Here is a 24,327-nt window from a genome sequence, read left to right as displayed (position 1 = left end):
AGGATGTTTGCATGAATCACCTGCATATGACAGCCTGCTTTGTGATTGGTCAGACTGCTGTGACATCACAGCGTTTACAGCTATAACTGGTGCAACCACAAGATGCAGTGTGAAAGACGTCTGTGAAATCAGACAGGTAAGAACCTGACAGCTGTCAATCACTACTGTGATGAACTCGTTACAGAGAACTGCTTTAATTTTTTTATATATATATATTTTTTAATTTCCAGGCTTCAGACGATCCAGATCTGATCCCTTCAGGAATTTCATCAGCTCAGTTCAGCACAAAGTGGACGATGAAGGTAGGTCTGAAAATTCAGACTGATTTCAGGTTTGCAAGAAATGATCTGAAATAAAAAATAAATAAATATTGATGCGTACAAAGCTTTTTTCCAATTAAATTGTAATTTAGTTTTATTTTAGGTCAACACTGAAAAATGTGACAGAGTATTACGGCATTAAAAGTACTTGAAGTACGATGAGACCCAAACGATAGTGAACTATGCTTGGGCAGGATGAAGCCAGAGGAAACTCCGGTGGAGGCCCACAGTGGTCCTGACGTGCAAATCGGTCATCCGACCTGGGTATAGGGGTGAAAGACTAATCGAACCATCTCGTACAGTTGTGTCCAGAGACATTCCAGAAAGGGCCAAGACGGTGCAGGTTTTCTTTCCAACCACTGACTCCACCCGGTGATTTCACTGATTACTACTTTGAGCAGATGAATGACTTCATGAGTGAAACCACCTAGTGGAGTCAGTGGTTGGAAAGAAAACCTGCACCCTCTTGGTCCTTTCTGGAATGTCTTTGGACACCACTAACCTCATAACTGGTTCCCTCCGAAGTTTCCCTCAGGAGAGCTGTCGCTCTATGCTTGCAGTTTTATGTGGTAAAGCGAATGACTAAAGGCCTTGTGGCCAAAGCTATCTTAACCTGTCCTCAAACTTTAAATGGGTATGAAGCCTGGCTCGCTGGCTTGGAATGCCAGCTGTCTAGTGGGCTACTTTTGGTAAGCAGAAATGGCACAGTGGGATGAACCGATAGCGTAATCCCGCCCAGGTCACAAACTTTTTGTCATGCTGCCCTCTGGCAGGAGGCTGAGGTCCATCAGGACCAAAACCTCAAGACACAAAAACAGCTTCTTTCCATCCACAGCTGGACTAATAAACACTGTCGGAGACCCCCACTTACCCTGCAAACTCCCCCACCCCCACTACCATAAAGTACAGAGTGGTCATCCCTGCACTGAAATGTACTGTACATCTGCACTTCAATCACCTGTTTTTGCATAGTCACATTTCATTATATTTATTTAACAGTGAATATAGTTTTTGCCTATTTGGCTCTTTTACTTCTTACAGAAGAATTTTTCTTTTCTGATTGTTTATGCATCAATAATACCATGTCCAATTTCTTGTATATGTGAGCTTACTTTGCAATAAATAAGATACTGATTGCAAAAATAAAAAAAAATATTGGTGTGTGTGTGTGTGTGTGTGTGTGTGTGTGGTGGGGGGGTATATCTGGGAATATTTCAAGGAGAAAACACCCACATGAAATTTTAATATTGTTTAATCTCGTGATTTTGTGAGAAAACATCATGAATTTGCAAGAAAAAAAACTGATAGTCTTTGACATCACAAAGTTATACATTTACAAGAAAAAAAAACCTAGGATGATTTTTTTTTTTAATATCATGGAAACAATGCTTCATAACATGACAGTTCAACAGCTCAAACATGGCTGCATATTGATTTGTCACGTTAATTACCATGTTTTCTGAATGCTGAGAAACAGAAAAAAAAATACAGTTAAAGTCACAACTAATGAGTTTGTCCTTTAAATAACAACTCACTCAAACTACTGCATATATTTCTCCTCATCTCCTGCTTACAATGTGTCCAGAATTTCTTGTTTTTTCTTCTCTTGGACTGACATGTCAGAATATTTACCCTGCCTCCCATTTGCACATTTACTGTGCACAGTTTATTTGCACACTATCATTACTGTTGCTGAGTGGTTGGACCTGCAGCGGGTCATAAAAGCCACTGGTCACACCACTGGTATCCAGCTCCCTGCCATCAAAGGCATTGCTCAAAAACGCTGCATTCATTGTGATGACCCGACAGACTCCTGCACTAGTCTGTCTGACCCCTCGTCAAGTGGGAACCAGTACCGATTTCTTAGGGCTCGAACCACAAGACTCAGGATGTTTTTCCCCCCAGAGCTGTAAGTCTGCTGAACTGTAACGTCTCTATGGCCAATTGCTTTTAAACATTTATCAAATACACTTTATTAAGGGCCCCTTCACACAGTTTGAATTTGGCCAAATTGCGTGTGAAGCAGGAATCGTATGCAATACATGTAAAATTGTAGCTACCTCTAACACCTTGTACACCTGTTGCTACAACTATTTGTGCACACCAGCGGCTGAAAGACAGAGTGTGCTCTGTGAGAGCCCTTCAAACCCTCTCGCAGCAGGTGTCGACCAAATTCCAGGTGACACGCACAAACATCTAACACTGCTCACATGGCACTTAAAAAATGTGTGGCCATTCACACAGTTAACACGACAACAGTCAGCAGACAATCACTGTCGAACTGGATGTGAAATTTGCCAAAATGCTCCATGAGTGTGGCTTTGCAAACAGACACAGTGACACATTGGTGTATGAAAATTCAGTAAGTTATATCTTATGTATTATATTCCAATTCTAAGGTGGAACTATGCCAGTATACAAAGGTATATCTAAATATCTAAAAAGTAAGCGTAAAATAGGAGAGTAGAAAAAAGCAGAGTAGAGCCACTTAGGTGCCTGGTCTTGAGAACCAGGGATGGTAGGTTAAAAAGCTTTTTTATACCATGGGAACTCTCCCTATCCACCCAAGTAGCTCAAGAAAAAGGTATATATAATATAATAAGTAATAAGACATAAGAAGGCTAAGACATCACACGAGAAGATTGTTATCAAACACAAAAGAACCAACTATTTTGTAAGCTACGATGAACGTTGCTAAGGCCGGCTAGATAAGCTAACGTTAGCTGTTAGGTATAACTAATTGTATCCCACTCCTCCGGTATTTACTTAAATATAATAATATTAAAAAGGGGGGAACAAGAAAAAGTAAAGTGTGTAGAAATGTATATGGAGACATAAGTACATATATTTGCAGAAAAGAGAAAAACGGCGGCCGTTTTAATCACCAAACCTGCAGCTGCTAGCATTACACATCTGGCTGTTTCTTCTTCTTCTGCTATATTTTTAACACAGTATTCGCCCTCATGTGGGAACACATGTAATTACAGCTGATCATCCCAGTAACCACTTAAAGCGTTAAACATTGCTGAACTGACATCAGGTGTGGCCGTCCACAGGAATGGCTGTGGAGATCTGTGGTTCTGGATGCCACGGCTGGGGAACACGTACTGTGTTTGGACAGACATGAACGAACAACTGTCCACTGTGATGCGTGTGTGACTGCTTGTTGTCATCACATGGACATACATAAAAAAAAAAATTTTGCTGTTGCAATGGGCTGCAGCAAGCGCGCACCCGCCGCGCTCATTGACAGGCTACACCAGGTGTTCCGGACCGTCAGTTCATAACGCGCAGCGGGCAATCTTAATGTCACACCACCCACGTGAGCTCTGTTCCAATGATGTGGTGTCTGTCCTGTGGCACACCATCCACAAAGCACGCGTCTCGGGCAGGACACGTGCGGGGCCGGCTAGACATGCCACCAGCAGATGTGGACATAAGAGTGCCCTGCTTCTTATTCATGTCATTTCATGACTGTATGTATGTGACCATGAGTCAACTACAGAGGAACAGACGGATCCTACTTGTATTGCCTGCTTGATAAGAGGGGTTCAATAAAATGCAGTGTTTTATATGGTGTGTGGTTTTATTTTTTTTAAATACGTCCACGTCCTTCTTGATATCAGGCATTTTCCTCACACCTTTCACAGGACAGTGAGGGTAGCTCAGTGGTAAAGTCTGAGTGGCAATCAGAGCTTTTGGAAAGTGCAAGTTCGAATCCAGTGGGTGGCATGGATTTTTTTTCCTCACAGCAGCTGTGCGATGTGGTTACACATCGTGCAGCTGCTCGCACTGTGTTCCCACGTGCATGAACTGTCACAGCAGCATCGTGCAGGCTTGCCCTTCGACTCGATGTTTCGTAGTTTGCTCATATGAGCTGTTCCGCTGTGAGTGACTCTGAGTTGTACTTATCCGTACTATGTGTGAAGGGGCCCTAAACGATCTGTCAGTTTATCACATGATAGAATGACAATGACTGGTCCAGAATCTGCCATGCACGAGCACTTTATCAATAATACGAGCGAAGCGTTGTGAGGCTTGCTCACGGTACAGGGAGTGCTAAACAGGAAGTGCCAAATTTTTATTTCACAGTAAAACAGGAAATGTTCAAATGTCAAACACTTCCTGGATTGACAGACGAGATCCCATGGAATCTCACGGGAACTCAGTGGCAAGCTCACACTCAAACAGGAAGTGCCACATTTTCAGTCACAGTGAAACAGGAAATGTCAAATGTTGAACATTTCCTGGCATGGGTGGAGCTAGAGTGGAGGCCAGGGTTTCACTGGACTCCCCTGAAATCTGATTGGATACAAATGATTGACATGTCACGGCACCACATGTCTGGTTTAAAGAGCTGCATTTTCAAATCTGAGAGTCACATTGACTGCTAGGTTCCTCCTGTCCAGTAGTTGGTGCTGTGTGGCACAAAAAGTTCTAATCCACCTTAGTAGAAGAAGAAAAATGTTTGCCTCAGATTTGAACTGAACATGTCATTTGAACTATGGACTTCTGACACCAAACCTATATTGGTGAGTAAACGACTGTATTTTATGCCAGAAATGAGGTCCAAGTTGTTCAAAGCAGCATTTCTCCTTTAATTCGGGTTGCCTTATATACACTTGTTTAAGCTAACAGACAGCAGCTGATTCTGTGGGCTTATTAGTGCAGCACATAAACAATCCTTCAAATGGTGATACAAGCATCAGATTCAGCACAAATACAGCTTAGATATTACAGTTTAAAAAAACACAACAACTGGCCACTTGAATTTTCAATAGGCGGCCAGGTAGAGGTCAATTGAAGAATTACACAGGGGTCAAAATTTAAAAATGCTCGAATCAAATTAAAAACTACATCATGTTACTTGTCTAATTATAAAGATTCCTAAAAGGTATAGGTTGGGCTATGTATGACTGAATGTTATTGAGTTTTGGGGTAAAAACGGCAAGAATGATGACAAAGGTCAATTTCAGTTTGTACAGGGGTCAAAAGGTAAAGACTAAAAAGTGATGCAAATTATTGGTTGAGTTAATAGGATTAATAAATGGAATCGTTTTGACAGTGCTGAATGCTCGGTCTCTAAAGTAGAGGTCAAACAAGGTCATTGTCCATTGGATTCTATGACATGTCACATGTTACCCCGTAACATGAACTAAGCATGGCACGTGATACACACTGTTACTTTTCAAAACCCGATTAACTCAACCAATAATTTGCATTTTTTTTTTTTTTTTTTACCAGAATTGGAGCAACTTTAACTTTTGACCCCTGTACAAACTGAAACTGACCTTTGCCACCATTCTTGCTGCTTTTACCTCATAACTCCATAACATTCACTCACAGATTGTCCAAACTATACCTTTTGGAATCTTTATGATCAGGCAAATAATGTGGTGTAATTTTCTATATGATTGGAGCAAATAATAATCAGTTTTATTGCCAGTTTTCTTCTGACAAGTTGGGGGATGGAAACATGAACATTTCCAAGTCACTGAATATGTCTTGGACTTTATTTACATCAATTATGAAGAAATACAAAAGTTTCTGTGGATTTGAAAATTGGCACTTCCTGTTTAGGATGCCCTGTACCATGAGTGAGCTTCGTGCCACTTCGCTCATATAATAGAAGATATACCTTACTGACTTTTCATGGTGAGATGCTGAAGAACTTCACTCGTTCATGTCCGTGACATATACATATGAACAGACAACTGAGGAACTTCCTCTTCTTGCATTTTATTGTTTGGTGTTTTATTTCTGATTATCTTTGAGTGCTCCTCTTGTTATGTTTTGCTGCCTGATTGGTGCTGATAATTTAAGTGGACCGGCCCTGCTCTATATGATGACAATGACCAGAGGGTTCTTGGTTTGATTCCCTGTCAGAAAGGAAAATCACAGAGCTTTTTTGAACCCCTTTCTTAATCCCAAAGTTGCTGTCGTGTGAAGTTGAGTTGCTGGTTTTTTAAACCTGTAAACAAAGTTTTAGTGGACTGAAGTCAGATTGAAGAGTCTTCATCATCACATCTGCTTTCAGATCTACATCACCCTCCTGTTGTTGGCTCCGGTGTTGACCTTCGAAGAGAAGCCCTTCCTACCACAGGACTGCAGTGACATTCATCGCCAGAACACAACCCAGCCCAGTGGAGTGTACACCATCTATCCCATCGGAGCCACATCTTGTGTGGAGGTAGACTTTCATCTTTTCTGGGGGACTTTTTGACTTTCAGATGTTTGCTGACTTCTAATTCCTTTCATAATGTGTCCTCATGTAGGTGTACTGTGACATGACATCACAGGGGGGACGTTGGACAGTGAGTATTACAGTTTATGTCCAATCATTAAGTCCCACAGAGTGCTTTTGAACACTTCCTGTTAGTTTGTCACAATAAAAGCTTCTCAAACAATTTATACACTTTTAAAAACATATGTTGGAATTCATGCCAAGGAACGAACAGAATGCAGGACACAGAATGCAGACTCACAGTAACTAGAGGTGGACTAATTAAAGTCTTTAGCCGAAAAAACTGGCACAGATTCGGTACACGGGTAATCAGTCAGCGTGGCAGAGGTAATAGGTAGACATAAGGCTGAGGCGTGGTCAAAGTAAGCTGGGTTCAGTGGCACAGAGTAGCAATGTTGTCAAGACTGAGGCAGAATCAGAGTAAAAAAAACAAGCACAGTTCACAAAGCGCAGTGAGTCCAAGGGCTGAGGCAAAAAACAGGGTCTAACACAAAGCAAGGTCTTACATGGTTGAACAGAAGGTCAGGAGCAAAACAAGGCTGGAACACAGACATGGTCAAACAAACTAGCAACAGAGAAACATGCAAGGCTTAAATAACAGGGTGTGATTAAAGAAAGTGAAAACAGGTGTGTTTCAAGAAGGAGACAAAGCTGAGGGAAGCAGGAGCAAGATAGTGCAGTAAAATAAACACTAAGCAGACAGAAACAAAGGCATAGAAGAAAGAGACAAAGATGAAGCAAACAGGTGCAAGAGAGTGCAGTAAAGTAAACATGAAGTAGATAGAAATAAAGTGGAAGTTGAGTCCCAAACATTATGCAAAAAAAAACAAACAAAAAACACACACACACTACACATGGAAGGAGCAAATAAACAAAGCCAGGAAAGCATAGGTGAGAACTTAATAGCGATCAATCAACAAGAGAATTAAAGGCTGGGGCTGAAACTAGAACACAACTAAGATGTGGAAAACAGAAATTACAAGCAATGACTACAGTGGCAGAAATGCAAAATTAAACCAGTGACTAAAGTAATCCTAAAATGAAATCAAAGACAGGGGATCGAGACTGGGGACATGGACACACACAAAACCAAGATGAAAACCCAGACATGGGGCAGATCATGACATATAATAGTGAGCATCTTTCACTCAGGATTATAAATGTTCTGAGGTTCAGCTTGTTCTCATCTCAGAGTCCACATAGAAACATTTTAGTTTCTGTGGTCTCTACTATGCCCCCTGGTGTCTGTGTTGAGACTGTGTTCATTCTCATAGATATTTTATTTTTTGTGGATTAAGCTGTCACCAGTGTGTCATGAACACCAGAAAGGAATGTATTTTTAAAAAAGGTAATAGGTGAATCCTATAATGTCATGTGATTAACTGCACAAATTACATGACATTGTCGACAAACAGATAATACAAAACAGCATAAAAGCAGGACATCATCAGTGGACACATGAATCTACTAAGAACAACAGCAGATTTCAATTTTTTCATCTTCATATTATTTCTATTAGATTTGTAATTATTTTCATTATTCCAGTGATTTGCTTGTTTATTGTACACAAGACTTGAAAAATGCAAATTTACTCACGTGTTGCCCATGGGGATCCACGGCCTCTAGATTGGGTAGTGTTTATAAAATAGGTAGTTGACATTTTTCAAGGGTGGTAATAAATTATACAAAATTTCTGAGTTGGAATGGCATGTGAGTCCAGAATGTTTTTAAAGCCTTAGACCTCAACAGTTTTTAGAAGAACTCAGTCCTTTTATTTCTTGTTAATTACATCTTTTTAAAGTGTCAATTTACTGTCTTAATGTATTTATGAATTGTTTAGGTTCTTGTTATCATATTCACACTATTGTTATCATATATACACACTATTATTATTACCTCTATTTTGTCATTTGATTTTTAAAGGGACCACAATAGAAATAAGTGTTTTCACTTTCTTGTGTCATCCATGTGTTTTTTAATGTACTTACACTGAACTTCCTGAATAAAAATCATGCAGGCACGTACACAGACAGGACAGCGTTTTTAATATATAGACGATTTGCCGCCCCCTGCTGGAATGGCGTGAGTCCAGACTGTCCATTGTTCAGTGTTGTCCGCTAATATCCCTAATTTCTCCAAAAAATATTAGTTCTATCAATGTTCTGTTTTGGGTCATTCATCCTTGACCCAAAATACATCAGCAAACCAAATGGCAAACGTTAGCTCTCCCCAGTTTCTCCATGATCAAAGTTACACACACGCACGTCTATTCTCCTGACTACCAGTAGGTCAAATTTGTCCTCTGTGGAGGACATTTGTAAATCTGAATATCTCCCACCCACTGTATTTTTTGTCTTGGTAGTCAGGAGGACATACACAGAGGCACCTTGGCTTTCAATATATAGATGATACATTGCCCCCTGCTGGAATGGCATGTGAGCCCACAATGTACGAGGTCTGTTAGAAAACTATCCGACCTTTTTATTTTTTGCAAAAACCATATGGATTTGAATCACGTGTGATTGCATCAGCCAAGCTTGAACCTTCGTGCGCATGCGTGAGTTTTTTCACGCCTGTTGGTTGCGTCATTCGCATGTGAGCAGGCTTTGTGTGAGCAGTGGTCCACCCCTCTCGTCGGATTTTTATTGCGAATAAAATGTCTGAAGGATTTGGAGCTTTGCTGCATCAAATTTTTCCAGAAACTGTGAGAGACCTCAAGGTGGACACCATTCGGAAAATTCAGATGGCTTTCAGGGACGATTTTATGGGGATTACACAGATTAAGGAGTGCTCCAGCTGGTTTAAAGACCGCTCACAGCGGCTGAGAGCGCGGCGCACTCCGAGCGCCGATCGACAGGCTGAAACCCCGCTGAAACAACCAGATCAATTCCAAAGTGAAGGCTTTGTTGATCCGGGATGTCGTCTGACTTCCACAGAAATGGCAGAAGACGTGGACATCAGCACTTTTTCGGCACATTCCACTGTTACAGGAGTTTTTGTCATGGAAAGAGAAGCGGAGGGATGCGCCACGGAGCTACTCATGGCCCAGGACAAAAGCACCTCCATGTTGGTCTCACAGGACGGCTTTCAGATGGCTTTCGGTGGCTTTTCAGTCGTGTGACTATCCGAGAAATTGTGGATGAGCCGGACATGCCAGAACATGTCCTGTGAGGCTTCATCACGGCGTTGCTTTGCGCCATGCGGCTCCGTCCCGACGCACGAATTTCTCCGCTCCTCTTTCCATGACAAAAACTCCTGTAACAGTGGAATGTGCCGTTCATTTCCAAACTGAATGCTGTGATGATCCGGGACATCGTAAGACTATTAAACAGAAATTGCAGAAGACGTGGACATCAGCACTTTTTCGGCACATTGAGACAGACGTGCGGAGAAATTTGCGCGTTGGGACGGAGCCGCATGGCACAAAGCAACGCCATGATGAAGCCTCACAGGACATGTTCTGGCATGTCCAGCTTATCCACAATTTCTCGGATAGTCACACGACTGAAAAGCCACCGAAAGCCATCTGAAAGCCGTCCTGTGAGACCAACACGGAGGTGCTTTTGTCCCGCGCCATGAGCAGCTCCGTGGCGCATCCCTCCGCTTCTCTTTCCATGACAAAAACTCCTGTAACAATGGAATGTGCCGAAAAAGTGCTGATGTCCACGTCTTCTGCCATTTCTGTGGAAGTCAGACGACGTCCCGGATCAACAAAGCCTTCACTTTGGAAATGATCTGGTTGTTTCAGCGGGGTTTCAGCCTGTCGATCGGTGCTCGGAGTGTGCCGCGCTCTCAGACACTGTGGGCAGTCTTTAAACCGGCTGGAGCACTCCTTAATCTGTGTAATCCCCATAAAATTATCCCTGAAAGCCAACTGAATTTTCCGAATGGTGTCCACCTGGAGGTCTCTCACAGTTTCTGGAAAAATTTGATGCAGCAAAGCTCCAAATCGTTCAGACATTTTATTCGCAATAAAAATCCAACGGGGGGGTGGACCACTGCTCACACAAAGCCTGCTCACAGGCGAATGACGCAACCGACAGGCGTGAGAAAACTCACGCATGCGTACGAAGGTTCAAGCTTGGCTGATGCAATCACACGTGATTCAAATCCATATGGTTTTTGCAAAAAATAAAAAGGTCGGATAGTTTTCTAACAGACCTCGTAATTAGCAACGTCCATTATTCACTGTTGTTAGCTAATATCCCTAATTTTTCCAAAAATCTTAGTTCGATCAATGTTCCATTTTGGCGGCATTCATCCATGATACACACACACAGAGGCCACTTGGCTATAACAAGATAGATGTAATGATCACTATCTAAAGAACCAAATTCATTCCCAGCAGTCATAGTGCATGAGGCAGGGCACACCCTGGACAGGACGGCAGTCTGTCGCAGGGCCATATATAGACAGACAAACACATTCACACCTACGGTCAATTCAGTCTCACCAGTTCACCAAACCTTCACTTCTTTGGAAGTGGGAGGAAGCCGGGACACCTGGAGGGAAACCACGCAAACACGGGGCAAACATGCAAACTCCACATGGAAAGGACTAGGTGGGAAGTGAACCCACAACCTTCTTGCTGTGAAGCAACAGTGCTAACCACTGAGTCACCATGAACAAATTTGAAAAGTAAAATACTCCATCATGAAAATATTCAGTCTTTTCATTTTGCATCACAACTCAGCTTCATCAATCAATCAATCAATTTTTTTATATAGCGCCAAATCACAAGAAACAGTTGCCCCAAGGCGCTTTATATTGTAAGGCAAGGCCATACAATAATTATGTAAAACCACAACGGTCAAAACGACCCCCTGTGAGCAAGCACTTGGCTACAGTGGGAAGGAAAAACTCCCTTTTAACAGGAAGAAACCTCCAGCAGAACCAGGCTCAGGGAGGGGCAGTCTTCTGCTGGGACTGGTTGGGGCTGAGGGAGAGAACCAGGAAAAAGACATGCTGTGGAGGGGAGCAGAGATCGATCACTAATGATTAAATGCAGAGTGGTGCATACAGAGCAAAAAGAGAAAGAAACAGTGCATCATGGGAACCCCCCAGCAGTCTACGTCTATAGCAGCATAACTAAGGGATGGTTCAGGGTCACCTGATCCAGCCCTAACTATAAGCTTTAGCAAAAAGGAAAGTTTTAAGCCTAATCTTAAAAGTAGAGAGGGTGTCTGTCTCCCTGATCTGAATTGGGAGCTGGTTCCACAGGAGAGGAGCCTGAAAGCTGAAGGCTCTGCCTCCCATTCTACTCTTACAAACCCTAGGAACTACAAGTAAGCCTGCAGTCTGAGAGCGAAGCGCTCTATTGGGGTGATATGGTACTACGAGGTCCCTAAGATAAGATGGGACCTGATTATTCAAAACCTTATAAGTAAGAAGAAGAATTTTAAATTCTATTCTAGAATTAACAGGAAGCCAATGAAGAGAGGCCAATATGGGTGAGATATGCTCTCTCCTTCTAGTCCCCGTCAGTAGTCTAGCTGCAGCATTTTGAATTAACTGAAGGCTTTTTAGGGAACTTTTAGGACAACCTGATAATAATGAATTACAATAGTCCAGCCTAGAGGAAATAAATGCATGAATTAGTTTTTCAGCATCACTCTGAGACAAGACCTTTCTGATTTTAGAGATATTGCGTAAATGCAAAAAAGCAGTCCTACATATTTGTTTAATATGCGCTTTGAATGACATATCCTGATCAAAAATGACTCCAAGATTTCTCACAGTATTACTAGAGGTCAGGGTAATGCCATCCAGAGTAAGGATCTGGTTAGACACCATGTTTCTAAGATTTGTGGGGCCAAGTACAATAACTTCAGTTTTATCTGAGTTTAAAAGCAGGAAATTAGAGGTCATCCATGTCTTTATGTCTGTAAGACAATCCTGCAGTTTAGCTAATTGGTGTGTGTCCTCTGGCTTCATGGATAGATAAAGCTGGGTATCATCTGCGTAACAATGAAAATTTAAGCAATACCGTCTAATAATACTGCCTAAGGGAAGCATGTATAAAGTGAATAAAATTGGTCCTAGCACAGAACCTTGTGGAACTCCATAATTAACTTTAGTCTGTGAAGAAGATTCCCAATTTACATGAACAAATTGTAATCTATTAGACAAATATGATTCAAACCACCGCAGCGCAGTGCCTTTAATACCTATGGCATGCTCTAATCTCTGTAATAAAATTTTATGGTCAACAGTATCAAAAGCAGCACTGAGGTCTAACAGAACAAGCACAGAGATGAGTCCACTGTCCGAGGCCATAAGAAGATCATTTGTAACCTTCACTAATGCTGTTTCTGTACTATGATGAATTCTAAAACCTGACTGAAACTCTTCAAATAGACCATTCCTCTGCAGATGATCAGTTAGCTGTTTTACAACTACCCTTTCAAGAATTTTTGAGAGAAAAGGAAGGTTGGAGATTGGCCTATAATTAGCTAAGATAGCTGGGTCAAGTGATGGCTTTTTAAGTAATGGTTTAATTACTGCCACCTTAAAAGCCTGTGGTACATAGCCAACTAACAAAGATAGATTGATCATATTTAAGATCGAAGCATTAAATAATGGTAGGGCTTCCTTGAGCAGCCTGGTAGGAATGGGGTCTAATAAACATGTTGATGGTTTGGATGAAGTAACTAATGAAAATAACTCAGACAGAACAATCGGAGAGAAAGAGTCTAACCAAATACCGGCATCTCTGAAAGCAGCCAAAGATAACGATACGTCTTTGGGATGGTTATGAGTAATTTTTTCTCTAATAGTTAAAATTTTGTTAGCAAAGAAAGTCATGAAGTCATTACTAGTTAAAGTTAATGGAATACTCAGCTCAATAGAGCTCTGACTCTTTGTCAGCCTGGCTACAGTGCTGAAAAGAAACCTGGGGTTGTTCTTATTTTCTTCAATTAGTGATGAGTAGAAAGATGTCCTAGCTTTACGGAGGGCTTTTTTTACAGAGCAACAGACTCTTTTTCCAGGCTAAGTGAAGATCTTCTAAATTAGTGAGACGCCATTTCCTCTCCAACTTACGGGTTATCTGCTTTAAGCTACGAGTTTCATAGTGGAGCAGAGAAGAATTTTCTTTCAGCAAAACAGATCAAATCTCAACTTGCATCTCTGATGTACCTTCTGGAAAATTGTAGCTGAACTTTCAAGTTTTCTTTAAAAAAAAAAATCCTCCTCTATGTCACTTCATCATGAAGCTGTATAACTGGTGATACAAAGTTCAAAACTTGCACTTTGCACAATTTCTCCAGTCGCAGCCAAAGAAGCCTATAAAGTCTTCAGGATTGTCTGGGTGTCTTGGTGGCTTTCCTCACTTGTCTCGAGTTTCTTGGACAGCCTCTTAGTTTTACTGTTTGTATTTCTTCATAACTGATGTAAATAAAGCCCAAGACATAATCAGTGTCTTGGAAATGTTCATGTGTTCATCCTTGACTTTATCACCATGTTTGATTTTTCTCAACATCTTGCACTTTTGTCTGACACCTTGAACGCTCCTCTCTGTGTCAATTTTTGGTGTTTAATAATTACGGCTTCAGGTGTTCCAGAAGAGAGTGGACGGCATGGTGAACTTCTACCAGCCCTGGGATCGCTATAAGATGGGCTTCGGCAGCGCCGCTGGAGAGTACTGGCTTGGTGAGACATGAAAACATCATCAACTCCAAACTAGGGCTGTCCCAGACTGATCTTAGCTAATCAGAATGTATTTAATCAAGGTATTTTTGATTGATCATATCGGATAAACTCAACCAGAGTCACAGAATAAGTGTTTGTGCATTGCATCTGCTTCACTTTATAAGTGCAGTGATTCTGGAATGGACAGAGGGTCACGGCTGCTGCTTCACTGCAGAACCACAGTGCACATTTTAAAAACGAACACTCTGCTTTAAATACACAACAAGCCATTTTATTCATAAACAGTGTGTGTCAGTCTCACGTTGCCACAGTGAGCAATAATAGACAGCATCTAGTGCTACTACAGTGAGAGTTTTAAAAACATATTTCAAATTGCTTCAAATACGCACCAAGTCTGTTTCTGATGGATGATGAGTGTGATATTCCTCTCATTTACAGAGACCGTACAGGTGCCGTGCCAGAGAGTGGAATGGAAAGCCCCCAACCTCCCCCCTGGCCGCCTTAGACAAAAGCTCCACATCTAAAGAAAATTTAAGACATTTTTTCATGTGTTAATAAATGCATTTTTTGACATCTACAACTTCATTCAGCCACTATGACCCTACGGCCACATTAGCTACAATTGACGGTGACGTGCACTTGGCTTTGTCGCGTGACGGGTGTTCCTGAAGCTTGCACACTACATCTCCATAAGATATCTTGTCTTCAGGGGTGTTAATCTGGTTACAAATGCAGCACTTTTAGATTTAGAAGTGTTTCTCACAAACTTTTTCAAAGCATATGACAAACAGACACGTAGCTCTTTTAGAGCATTTTCCACCATGTTTGATTATTTTGTTTGAGCCCATTTTGGCCCTTACGTAGCTGGCAGCAGAGTGACTATTGTCTCTGCCTGCTGCAAAACACTCATTCTAATTGAAAATGAAGAGCAAGTTGTGTTGTCTTTGTCGCTTGTAGGTAATGTGACCGGAACTTGACACTGAATGTCCGAGTTTTACTAATGCAATTCTGCACTAAGTGGAATTGAGGCACTGACTTGACTTGGTTTCAGTGCAGAAGGTTCCCAGTTCAAATCCCACCCTGCCACATTCCTCCATATGATGTGGAGTTGCGTCAGGAAAGGCATCCGGCGTAAAACTTGTGCCAAATCAACATGCAGACTGGATCTGCTGTGGCGACCCCGACTGAAAACGAGGGAGCAGCTGAAGAGACTTACTTGAGGTTTAAAAATGAATACAAACATTAAGAAGTAGCTTGATTGAAGGTGTTTCTTTCTTAATTTGTGGCTGAGCTGTTAAAGTGAAAAACATTTACGATAGATTGACTTTAATGTGCATTGTGTTATATCGAGAAAATACTGAACTGGAAACTTTAAATTGTCCATTGGTATGTGTGTGTGAGACTGTGTGTCTATATGTGGCCCTGCAACAGACTGGTGTCTTCTAGAGTGCCTTAATTAGAGAGAGTGTCGTCAACTCAAAACATGGCGCCATTTTGGTTCCAACTGCACTGAAATACTGAATGAACCTTTAATGTTTTCAACATTTTTAAAAATCAAATTTACAATTTATGATTATTTATTTAATTAATTTAAAGCCTTATTCGTGCAGCTGCACAGCTGTAACTCCATGTCATGCAATGACGTGTGTGACAGTTTTAAAGTTCTCCATCTCTGGATTATACTTTATTCTGGACTAATTTGACTCTCAACAAGCTTTTCTTTCTACAGTCATCACCTCCAAATCAAAGGTAGGCTGTACAATTTCCTCTTTGTCCGATTTTGTTCTGTAAAGTTGCAGAATTTTCGGATCCATTTTTAATCAGTGTACACTGTAAAAACTGTTATAATATGATGGGAAACGAAGGATTGAAAGCAGAAAGTGTCGAATCACAGCCGTTTGTGTCTGATTTAACAGGTGCACATCAGGCTTCAGGTCGCAGTCTGAGTACGGTGTGAAAAAATAAATGGTCAAGCTTTTAATCACAGAAATTACTCCGGTCCCACTTTCCTCAAATCGGCGAGTGTCAGAGCTTAACTTTAATTTGTATCTCTGCACGTCCACACTGCTCTGGGTTTTTAATGGAAATACATTGCGATCGGACGGCACTTTTACAGATGTGAGGCATATGTATGTAATGGATTAGTTACAGTCAGGAGGCGGCAAACATCTAAGGGGAAACCTGACCTGCGCCTCATTTAATGACCAGGTCAAAATGTTCTCTGAAATTGTTTTTTTTTCTGCCAGATGTATTTGATCTATTATCAAAAAGTAATCAGTGTGCATGCTGCAAACACACAAACAAACAAACAACAACAAAAAACTATTATAAATATGATGGCAGTGAAAGCAGCTAAGTGTCAAATCACAGCCTTTTGCTGTGTCTGATTTAACAGGTGCACATCAGGCTGCGGGTCCGAGTCAGCACGGTGTGAAAAAAATAAACAGTTGGGCTCTTAATCACAGAAATGACTCTGATTCCACATGAGAGGGGTTTAATGGAAATACATTGCAATCAGAGGAGACATTTTATCTGATGTGAGCGAAAAACCAATTGTACAAAATCCATTATATACGGTGTTTATTACATGTGTAGCGGGATGAAAGTCCCGGGTCCTGATTGAAAAGACTAGCTTGGCTAACGGGGGGAATTCCCCTTAGGCTGACCTGGTAGAGGAATGGTCTTCAGTGCGAGCCGTCCGGGTTCGATCCCACTGTGTCCCAGCCACAAAGGTCCTGCGGTCACAATCTGACGTCACAAACAGGATGTGAGTAGTCACAGAACATGCTTAAATGCACCTGTGACTTCGGGACGAAGTCAAAAATGGTGGGGAGATATGTAGCGGGATGAAGGTCCCGGGTCCTGATTGAAAAGATGTTCCCGCTAGTTTGGCTAACGGGGGGAATTCCCCTTTGGCTGGCCTGGTAGAGGAATGGTCTTTAGTGTGAGCCGTCCGGGTTGGATCCCACCACCGTCCCGGCCACAAAGGTCCTGCGGTCACACATGGAAAACAATACAAGGGTGATTCTTTAACTACGGGCACTATTGGCCTTGTAAATGTAATTTCCACCACACCATTGCCTTACAATATAAAGCACCTTGGGGCAACTGTTTGTTGTGATTTGGCGCTATATACATGTGTTCGGATGTCACTGTTTATCTCCATAGAAACTACCCAAACAATCTTTCATACAAACTGTTTAAAGGGACATTACAGTGCTGTGGTGGAAATTACAGCAATAGTGTGGGACAACTACATTTTGTTTAAAAAAATCACAACAGTTGTATGACATTGAATACCCCAATTATGTTTTGATTATTTTACTGATATTTTATTCAGAGATATTTTCAAACATTAGAAAAAAACGTATTTTTACCATTCATTTTTATCATTGAAGATCAAAAGTCTGGGTGTGGGATAAGCACAAAATGGCAATATTTGCACATAAAGATGCTGAAAAAAGGTGAAAAAGTCATCATAGACTACTAGAACAAATTTCTTAACACACTTTCATTGTAAAGATAACTATAAAAGTGTGAAATTTCCCCTTTTTTCTGTTTTTCATACAATATGATCAAAGGACATAAGTGCCCGTAGTCTAAGAATCACCCACAAAAACTTTGGGACTTTTTTTGTCCGGTGACTGCAAATATGCGGTTTATACGATGACGGTTTAGGTGAGTTTTACTGTACATGGGACTGAAGAATAAATTTACCTCTCAAAGCTTTGATAATGTCGGCTTCGATCCCACACAGTTGACTTTATTTTCCCAAATTTTTCTTCTTTTCTGTTCTGAAGGGAATCTGTACATCTTGAAGCCCTTGTTGTGTCTATTTGTGCCACTAAATGCACAACAACCCGGCATTTTCAGCAAATAAATAAATAAAATCGCTATAAATAAAATCACGCCCTGTGACTGCTGGGATAGGCTCCAGCCTCCCATAACCCTTCATTAAAATAAGTGGGTGTGGTCAGGTGACGTGGTTCCCTGCTATTGGCTGGTCTCCGCCTCCTCCTCCTCTAGGGTGGAAAAGGAGGCAGACACACAAGATCAAAGTAAAGTGGGGACATTTATTTATTGCTGTTCTGCTTTAATTTTGCATGTCAGTGAAGAAACACAACACTTGGGCTACAAACTATGAATAGAATTTTATGTGGCAAAAAATAAACATGCATTAAAATGAGCACAGTAGTAAAAGAGGAGGCGGGAACCAGCCAGTGCTATGATTAGCTTTTATTATGAAATAAGGCTGAATTAATGCAGAAATGATTGTTGTACAAAAGCTTCAGATAGCTGTCGCTGAGATAGATGATGCCGAGTACAGTTTTAAGCAGAAACGAGGTGATAATCGGTGAATCGCTGCTGATGCTCATAAATGACGCATGCGCAGTAAAGGCAGGGCGGACCAATTTTTAGGAGGAACCGTTCGGTCGGAGACACCACCACGAGTTACCGACCTCCTTTCTGCTCTAGCAGAGGAGGCGGGTACCAGCGAGTCTCTGCTACAATAGTTTATCAGCGACTCAAATTCTGACTTTTCTATATTTCTAACCTACATTAATAAGTAAACAAGGCTAATGGTTGTGATTAAAATATTTGATGTAACAAAGTGGAACCAACAGATAAATAAAAGTCCACTTATCTCCCCTTGCAGACATCTAACAGAATTATTTTCCTGCATTTACATTAAATTATAAAATTACACATATTGTAAACATGCGTTCGTGTATCTTTTCGTTTGTGTATCTTCAGGTCTCGAGAGCATCCACCACCTGACATACCTGCGACAGTCCGAGCTTCTGGTCCTGATGGAGGATTTTTCTGGAAATAAAACCTACGCTCGTTACAGCTCATTCTCAGTGGATGCAGAATGTGACGGCTACACACTGCATGTGTCAGGATTCATTAACGGAGGGGCGGGTGAGTTAGCAGTGCACGCTAGTGTAGTGGCATGTACCCTCATCTGTGTTGTGATTGACTCCTTCCACTCAGGACGCGACCTCATGATCTCTAGCATGGGAGGCAGACACTCTGACCAGTCGGCTAAAACTCGGGCTCTGGCCTGTGTGGCCAGGGTATCCTTTGGATGCCAGGGGAGTGAGGCCTAATGGGTACCACATGCACAGTGATTCCTGCTGGCCTCTGTCACACCAGCACCTCAAATTAGCACTGCACAGCATCTCAAGATTGAAAAACTTGCTGGTACCTCAAATTAGCATTACTTGGTAGCATATCAAATTAGAAGTGCTTGCTTGCACCTCAGATTAGCAGTACACACTTCCATCTCAGGTTGACAACTCGGCTACCAGCGCAGGTTTGCAGTAAACACTAGCAAATTAGGTTAGTAGTTTACCAGTGGTACCTCAGGTCGGCACTGCACCTCAGAATTGCCAGTACACAGATAGTATCTCATTTTAGCGGTACATAGCTAGCACCTCAGGGAAGCACTACACGCTAGCACCTAAAATTAACAATATGTAAGTAAAACCTCTCGTTAGCAGTACTCAAGAGCACCTCAGGTTTGAGGTAGAGCTGGGTATCAATTCAAATTTCAAGATTCGTTTACAATTCTAAGGAGTCAGAATTGATTATTTTGATTCGATTCAATCTGACCTGATATCGATTTGGGTTAGTGTTATTCAGTGGTGGGCACAGCTAACCAAAAAGTTACCTTCAATAACTAGTAATCGGCTAACTTAAAAGTTATCTTTTTAAACACTAAACCGATAAACTGCCTAAAAACTTAATAAAAGCTACAGATAATCAATAACTTTCAATTTTTCCTCCCATACGCTGAGTTTAAAGACCGCCAAAGCTTCTAATAAAATCAAAAGCAATCACAAACCCAAACAGCCAATGAGCCAGCACTTCTGTCTTTGTGCGCTCTGCCTCCTGCTGTAGAAAAGCACCATTTACACTAACAGGATACAGTGGTCCAGCAATGAGGCAGAGGTCTTGAAATGGAAAGCAGGTTTGAATTATGGTTTTGCTTTATAAATAAAATTATTCCGGATAGAATGTAAACTCTTAAAATGTACAAAGTGACATATAACAGATATCTGTTAATTTTAAAATAATGCACTAATTCTGAAGATTTGAACATTAACACTCCAAAGGGATTATGGGTAAACTAAGCCTCTGCTCATACTGATTGGTTGATTCATTCATTCTATGTAAAAACCAACACAAGTGAATCAATGTAATATGTGTTGGTGTTTACAACTAAATGTCCTTTTGTAAAATTTGCCATTTTTATCATTTGTTTAAAAAAGAGAAAGACATTTTCAAGATCCCGCTAGACAGCGCCTAAGCGCACGCATGATGACATCACAACTCTATCTGGTTAGGGAGACAAGGTTTCTTTCAACAAGAACTATCAAAAAACTTTCTTGTGTGTGGTTGGAGTTGTGTGGCGATAGGAATCGACGTTTGAATGCTTGAATAACGATGTCAGTCGCACAAAGAAATCAAATAATAGTGAAAACATGTTCAGTGCGGTGTCATAACGCATCAATCAGACGCTCCGTGAGGCGTCATAACATCAAGCCTGGTTCACATGGCAAGATAATTAGGCCGATATCGGACCCGATCTTCCCCTTCCAACAATCTTAAGGACGTCCAACAATCGTGATGAGGCTAAATATAAGCCTATCAGATATTTCTGCCGTGTGTGGTGTGTTAAGCAGGACGTGAGGAGCTAAATGTGACATGCAGCCAATCAGAAAGCGAGGTGTCTGACCTGGGAATGTTCATGTGTGAAATCAGTTTGTGTGTGTTGATTTTACTGTGTGGCTGACACCACAGACTGTACAACTAAACCTGTCCGATCTATGATTATTATTATTATTATTTTTTTTTTTATCTCCACCTGTGTGGTCTCTCAGGTTTTGGAAACCTACAGATAATTTTAAAATCCTGCAGTCGACAACACTGTGATATAACCGGTCGCCAGTAGATGGCAGTGTTCTATGCATTTTGACGCTGGTTATATCACATGACCTGAATAAACAACAGAAGCAACCTGGACGACTTCTGGCATTTTTACATAAAACAAACACAATATCAATGTCTAGAAACCCAGAGAATATATTCATGAGACTTTTAGGCTCCCTGTGGAGCCTGATCAGAGGATCTCAAATACGTTTCTTCTGTCGTGAATACTCATAATGCACCTGGACACAGCATGTCCACACTAAAACCTTCAAAATTAGTGCATTACTTTAAAACTAAAACATTTATCTGATATTTTCACTTTATAAAACTTCACACGTGACGTCAATTTAAATAACTTGTCCGAAATTAGTTTGGTTAAAATTTTAACCATAAGTTAAACCTGTATGCCTCTGGATGACTTGGGTGCTATTGCCAGCATGTCAGTATGGGGTCAAAAGAAAGAAGCTGCTGCAGAAACTATTGGACCAAAACGTATTGCAAGATAATTGGTCTGATGATGGTTTTCGAAGTTATCTGAGAAGATAATCTGACAATAAAAACATTATCTTTGTTCATTCTGTGCCCACCATAGGTATCATTAAAACTGTTTTTGAGCTGTTACCTAATTGTCTAGTTATGTAACATATTAATACTAGTATTATATTGACATTTGGTAGTAAATTAATGAAGTATTGATAGTTAATAATGATGGCTTTAAGACTGATGGCATGGACCAATCCCCCTCCCAGAATGATAGAGTAGTATTTTTTTTTTCCAAACATGCTGAAGGGCAGAATTACTAAACACATCCAGGGCAGCCAAAAGAGGGCGCCAGATATACCTGGTTCATTGCCCATGACAGTTACATGTTTTGGCCTGATGCCTCGTTTCTTTTGGCTTAACAAAGATTAAAAAAAAAAAAAAACTCTCCAGTTTGAACCTCAGGTAGCAGTATACAGCTCGTATCTCAGGGGAGAAGCACAGAGCTGGTACTTTATGTTTGCAGTATACAGTCAAATTTAGCAGTACTCACAAGTACCTCATCTCTGCAGTACACAACCAGTACCTCATGTTACCAGGTTAGCACCTCAAGTTAGCTATACACAGCTACTACGTCAAGTGAGCAGTATACAGTTAGTACCTCAGGTTAATGGCACATGTTGTACTAGAAGTAGCAGGTAGTTGGGGTTGTGTACTCGTGGTGTTAACGTTAGAAGCAACTGTTTTTGTACAAGTAGTAATTGTTCAACAATAGTTAACGCACACGGCGCAAACTCCACAGAGAAAGGGCCAATTGGGAAGCGATCCCATGACCTTCTTGCTGTGAGGCAATAGTGTGAACACAGTGTAAGATTGAACTAGGAATTATACAGCTGGCACATTGATTGTAAACTTACAAAACACTGAATACACATCCAGGAGTTTGATTTTGGAAAAAATTGGACAGAAATTGGATTTTTGAAACAACAATTTTTTTTATTTTTTTTTTGGCCTCAATTTGTTTGTTTCCACACAAACACTAATTGCACAAATGTTGCACTTCTTCCTTGTTTCAGGCCTTTGGTCTGGTTTTGAAAAAATAAGAAATGAACAACAAATACAACGAAATATACTGAATTCTTTCTTTGTCAGGGTGGCTCATTCTGGTCCCTCCTCCTGTCAGAGGAAGCTCCTCCCCTTTTGATCAGCAGGAAAGTTCTGCTGATAACGGCCTGTGTGTGTGTGTGTCATTGTAGAACACATCAGATGGAAAATTGCAGCAGAAATCCCGTCTATTTACTGTTTATCGTTTACAGCGTTACTGTAGTAGTAGTAGTAGTAGTACTGCGATTACACACTGTGGTTGTTGTTGTGTTTCTGCAGGAGATTCCCTGGATTATCATAATGGAAAGAAATTCACGACATTTGACAAAGACCAAGACACCTGGCCAAACAATTGTGCTCAAGTGTTCTATGGAGGATTCTGGCACGGTAGCTGTCACTATGCTAACCCTAACGGGGTTTACCGCTGGGGTAGCGATACATCAGTGTTTGCAGTTGGAGTGGTGTGGCAGCACTGGAAGGGTTATTACTATTCCCTAAAATCCATCCAGATGCAGATCCGTCCTGTTTCTTAGACCTGCTCCACCCCCCATTAATCCAAATCTTTCTGGAAAAAAAAAATCAAATCACTTATATCTGTTGTTGTTGTTTTTGATTGTAAAAGGGGCGTTGCAGGGGTCCCCTCCCTCAGGTTGAGAACCATGGACCTTGAAGACAGAGTGCAGAGGTTTAACTCTGTCCTGCTGAGTCCAATATCCCTACTTTAGAGGAAACGGCGCCCCCCACTGACAATTCAGAAAATGGTCCTGAAGCCCTGATAAGGTGTTTTTGAGATATCCTGCAAACAGGGGGTGGAACAAATCCTGCTTTATCTGCTGAAGTAAGCCCATTCAACCACTAGATGTCACTGTTTTGTTGGTTGTGTTTTTTTGGTGGAAGTTATAAACTGACCTGATTCTTTCTCTGCTGAAGCAATAAATGAGATTTTGAGCACAAAATGAAGTTGTCTCTTCTGTCATTTAGTCCTCACAGACAAAACGTAGCTAATGTCAGATTAGGTGTGTGTGCGTGTGTGTGTATAAAAATAAAATCAGTTCAACTTCTCAAAGCTGCGCGTCACTTGAAGACAAAGTGCGTCTGCTTTTAATTCTTTTAGTTCAGTAATGCAGTTGTTTAATAAATCCGTCAACATACCCACAGGTTTTTTTTGTTCAATAACTGTCCACTAAAAAGAGGGCTGTTTTGTTGTATTTTATTACAAACACCTGGAATAATACAGCTTGTTGTTCGGTCCACTTAATGCACGATTACTGAGAAAATATGCGCTTCATAACTGCTAAAGTCCACATCGAAGTAAACCCTTAGGAGAACCACTGCACAGTCCCCCAAAATGTGATTTAACGAGCAATCAGAGATTTCTGATGTCCGTCAATCTGGATCCAGATCACCTCCAAAATTCAGTGGAATCTTCCATGCCCTAATATCTATCTGTGGTGCAAATTTGGTGACAATCCGTGAAGTAGTTTTGAAGTAATCCCTCAAAGCCTATATAAAGGGAAATCTTGATCCAGAATCCGGATCATAACAGTATATCTTCTGGACCTGACTGACAACCTGAAATATGTGATGTGATGG

General features: G+C 41.1%; 1 protein-coding gene across 1 annotated transcript; it reads left to right on the top strand.

The window, feature by feature from the left end:
- On the top strand, window positions 1-23,685 carry LOC117530497 (microfibril-associated glycoprotein 4-like). The gene is made up of 7 exons (XM_034193413.1): window positions 1-136; window positions 231-302; window positions 6,358-6,510; window positions 6,596-6,634; window positions 14,118-14,214; window positions 18,970-19,137; window positions 23,014-23,685. Exons 2-7 carry the CDS (start codon window positions 297-299, stop codon window positions 23,265-23,267), a joined length of 717 nt encoding a protein of 238 aa, XP_034049304.1. The 5' UTR covers window positions 1-136; window positions 231-296; the 3' UTR covers window positions 23,268-23,685.
- The last annotated feature ends 642 nt before the right edge of the window (window positions 23,686-24,327 follow it).

Source organism: Thalassophryne amazonica, chromosome 18 (assembly GCF_902500255.1).
Source record: "Thalassophryne amazonica chromosome 18, fThaAma1.1, whole genome shotgun sequence".
Lineage (NCBI taxonomy): Eukaryota > Metazoa > Chordata > Actinopteri > Batrachoidiformes > Batrachoididae > Thalassophryne > Thalassophryne amazonica.
This window is presented reverse-complemented; position numbering and strand designations above follow the sequence as displayed.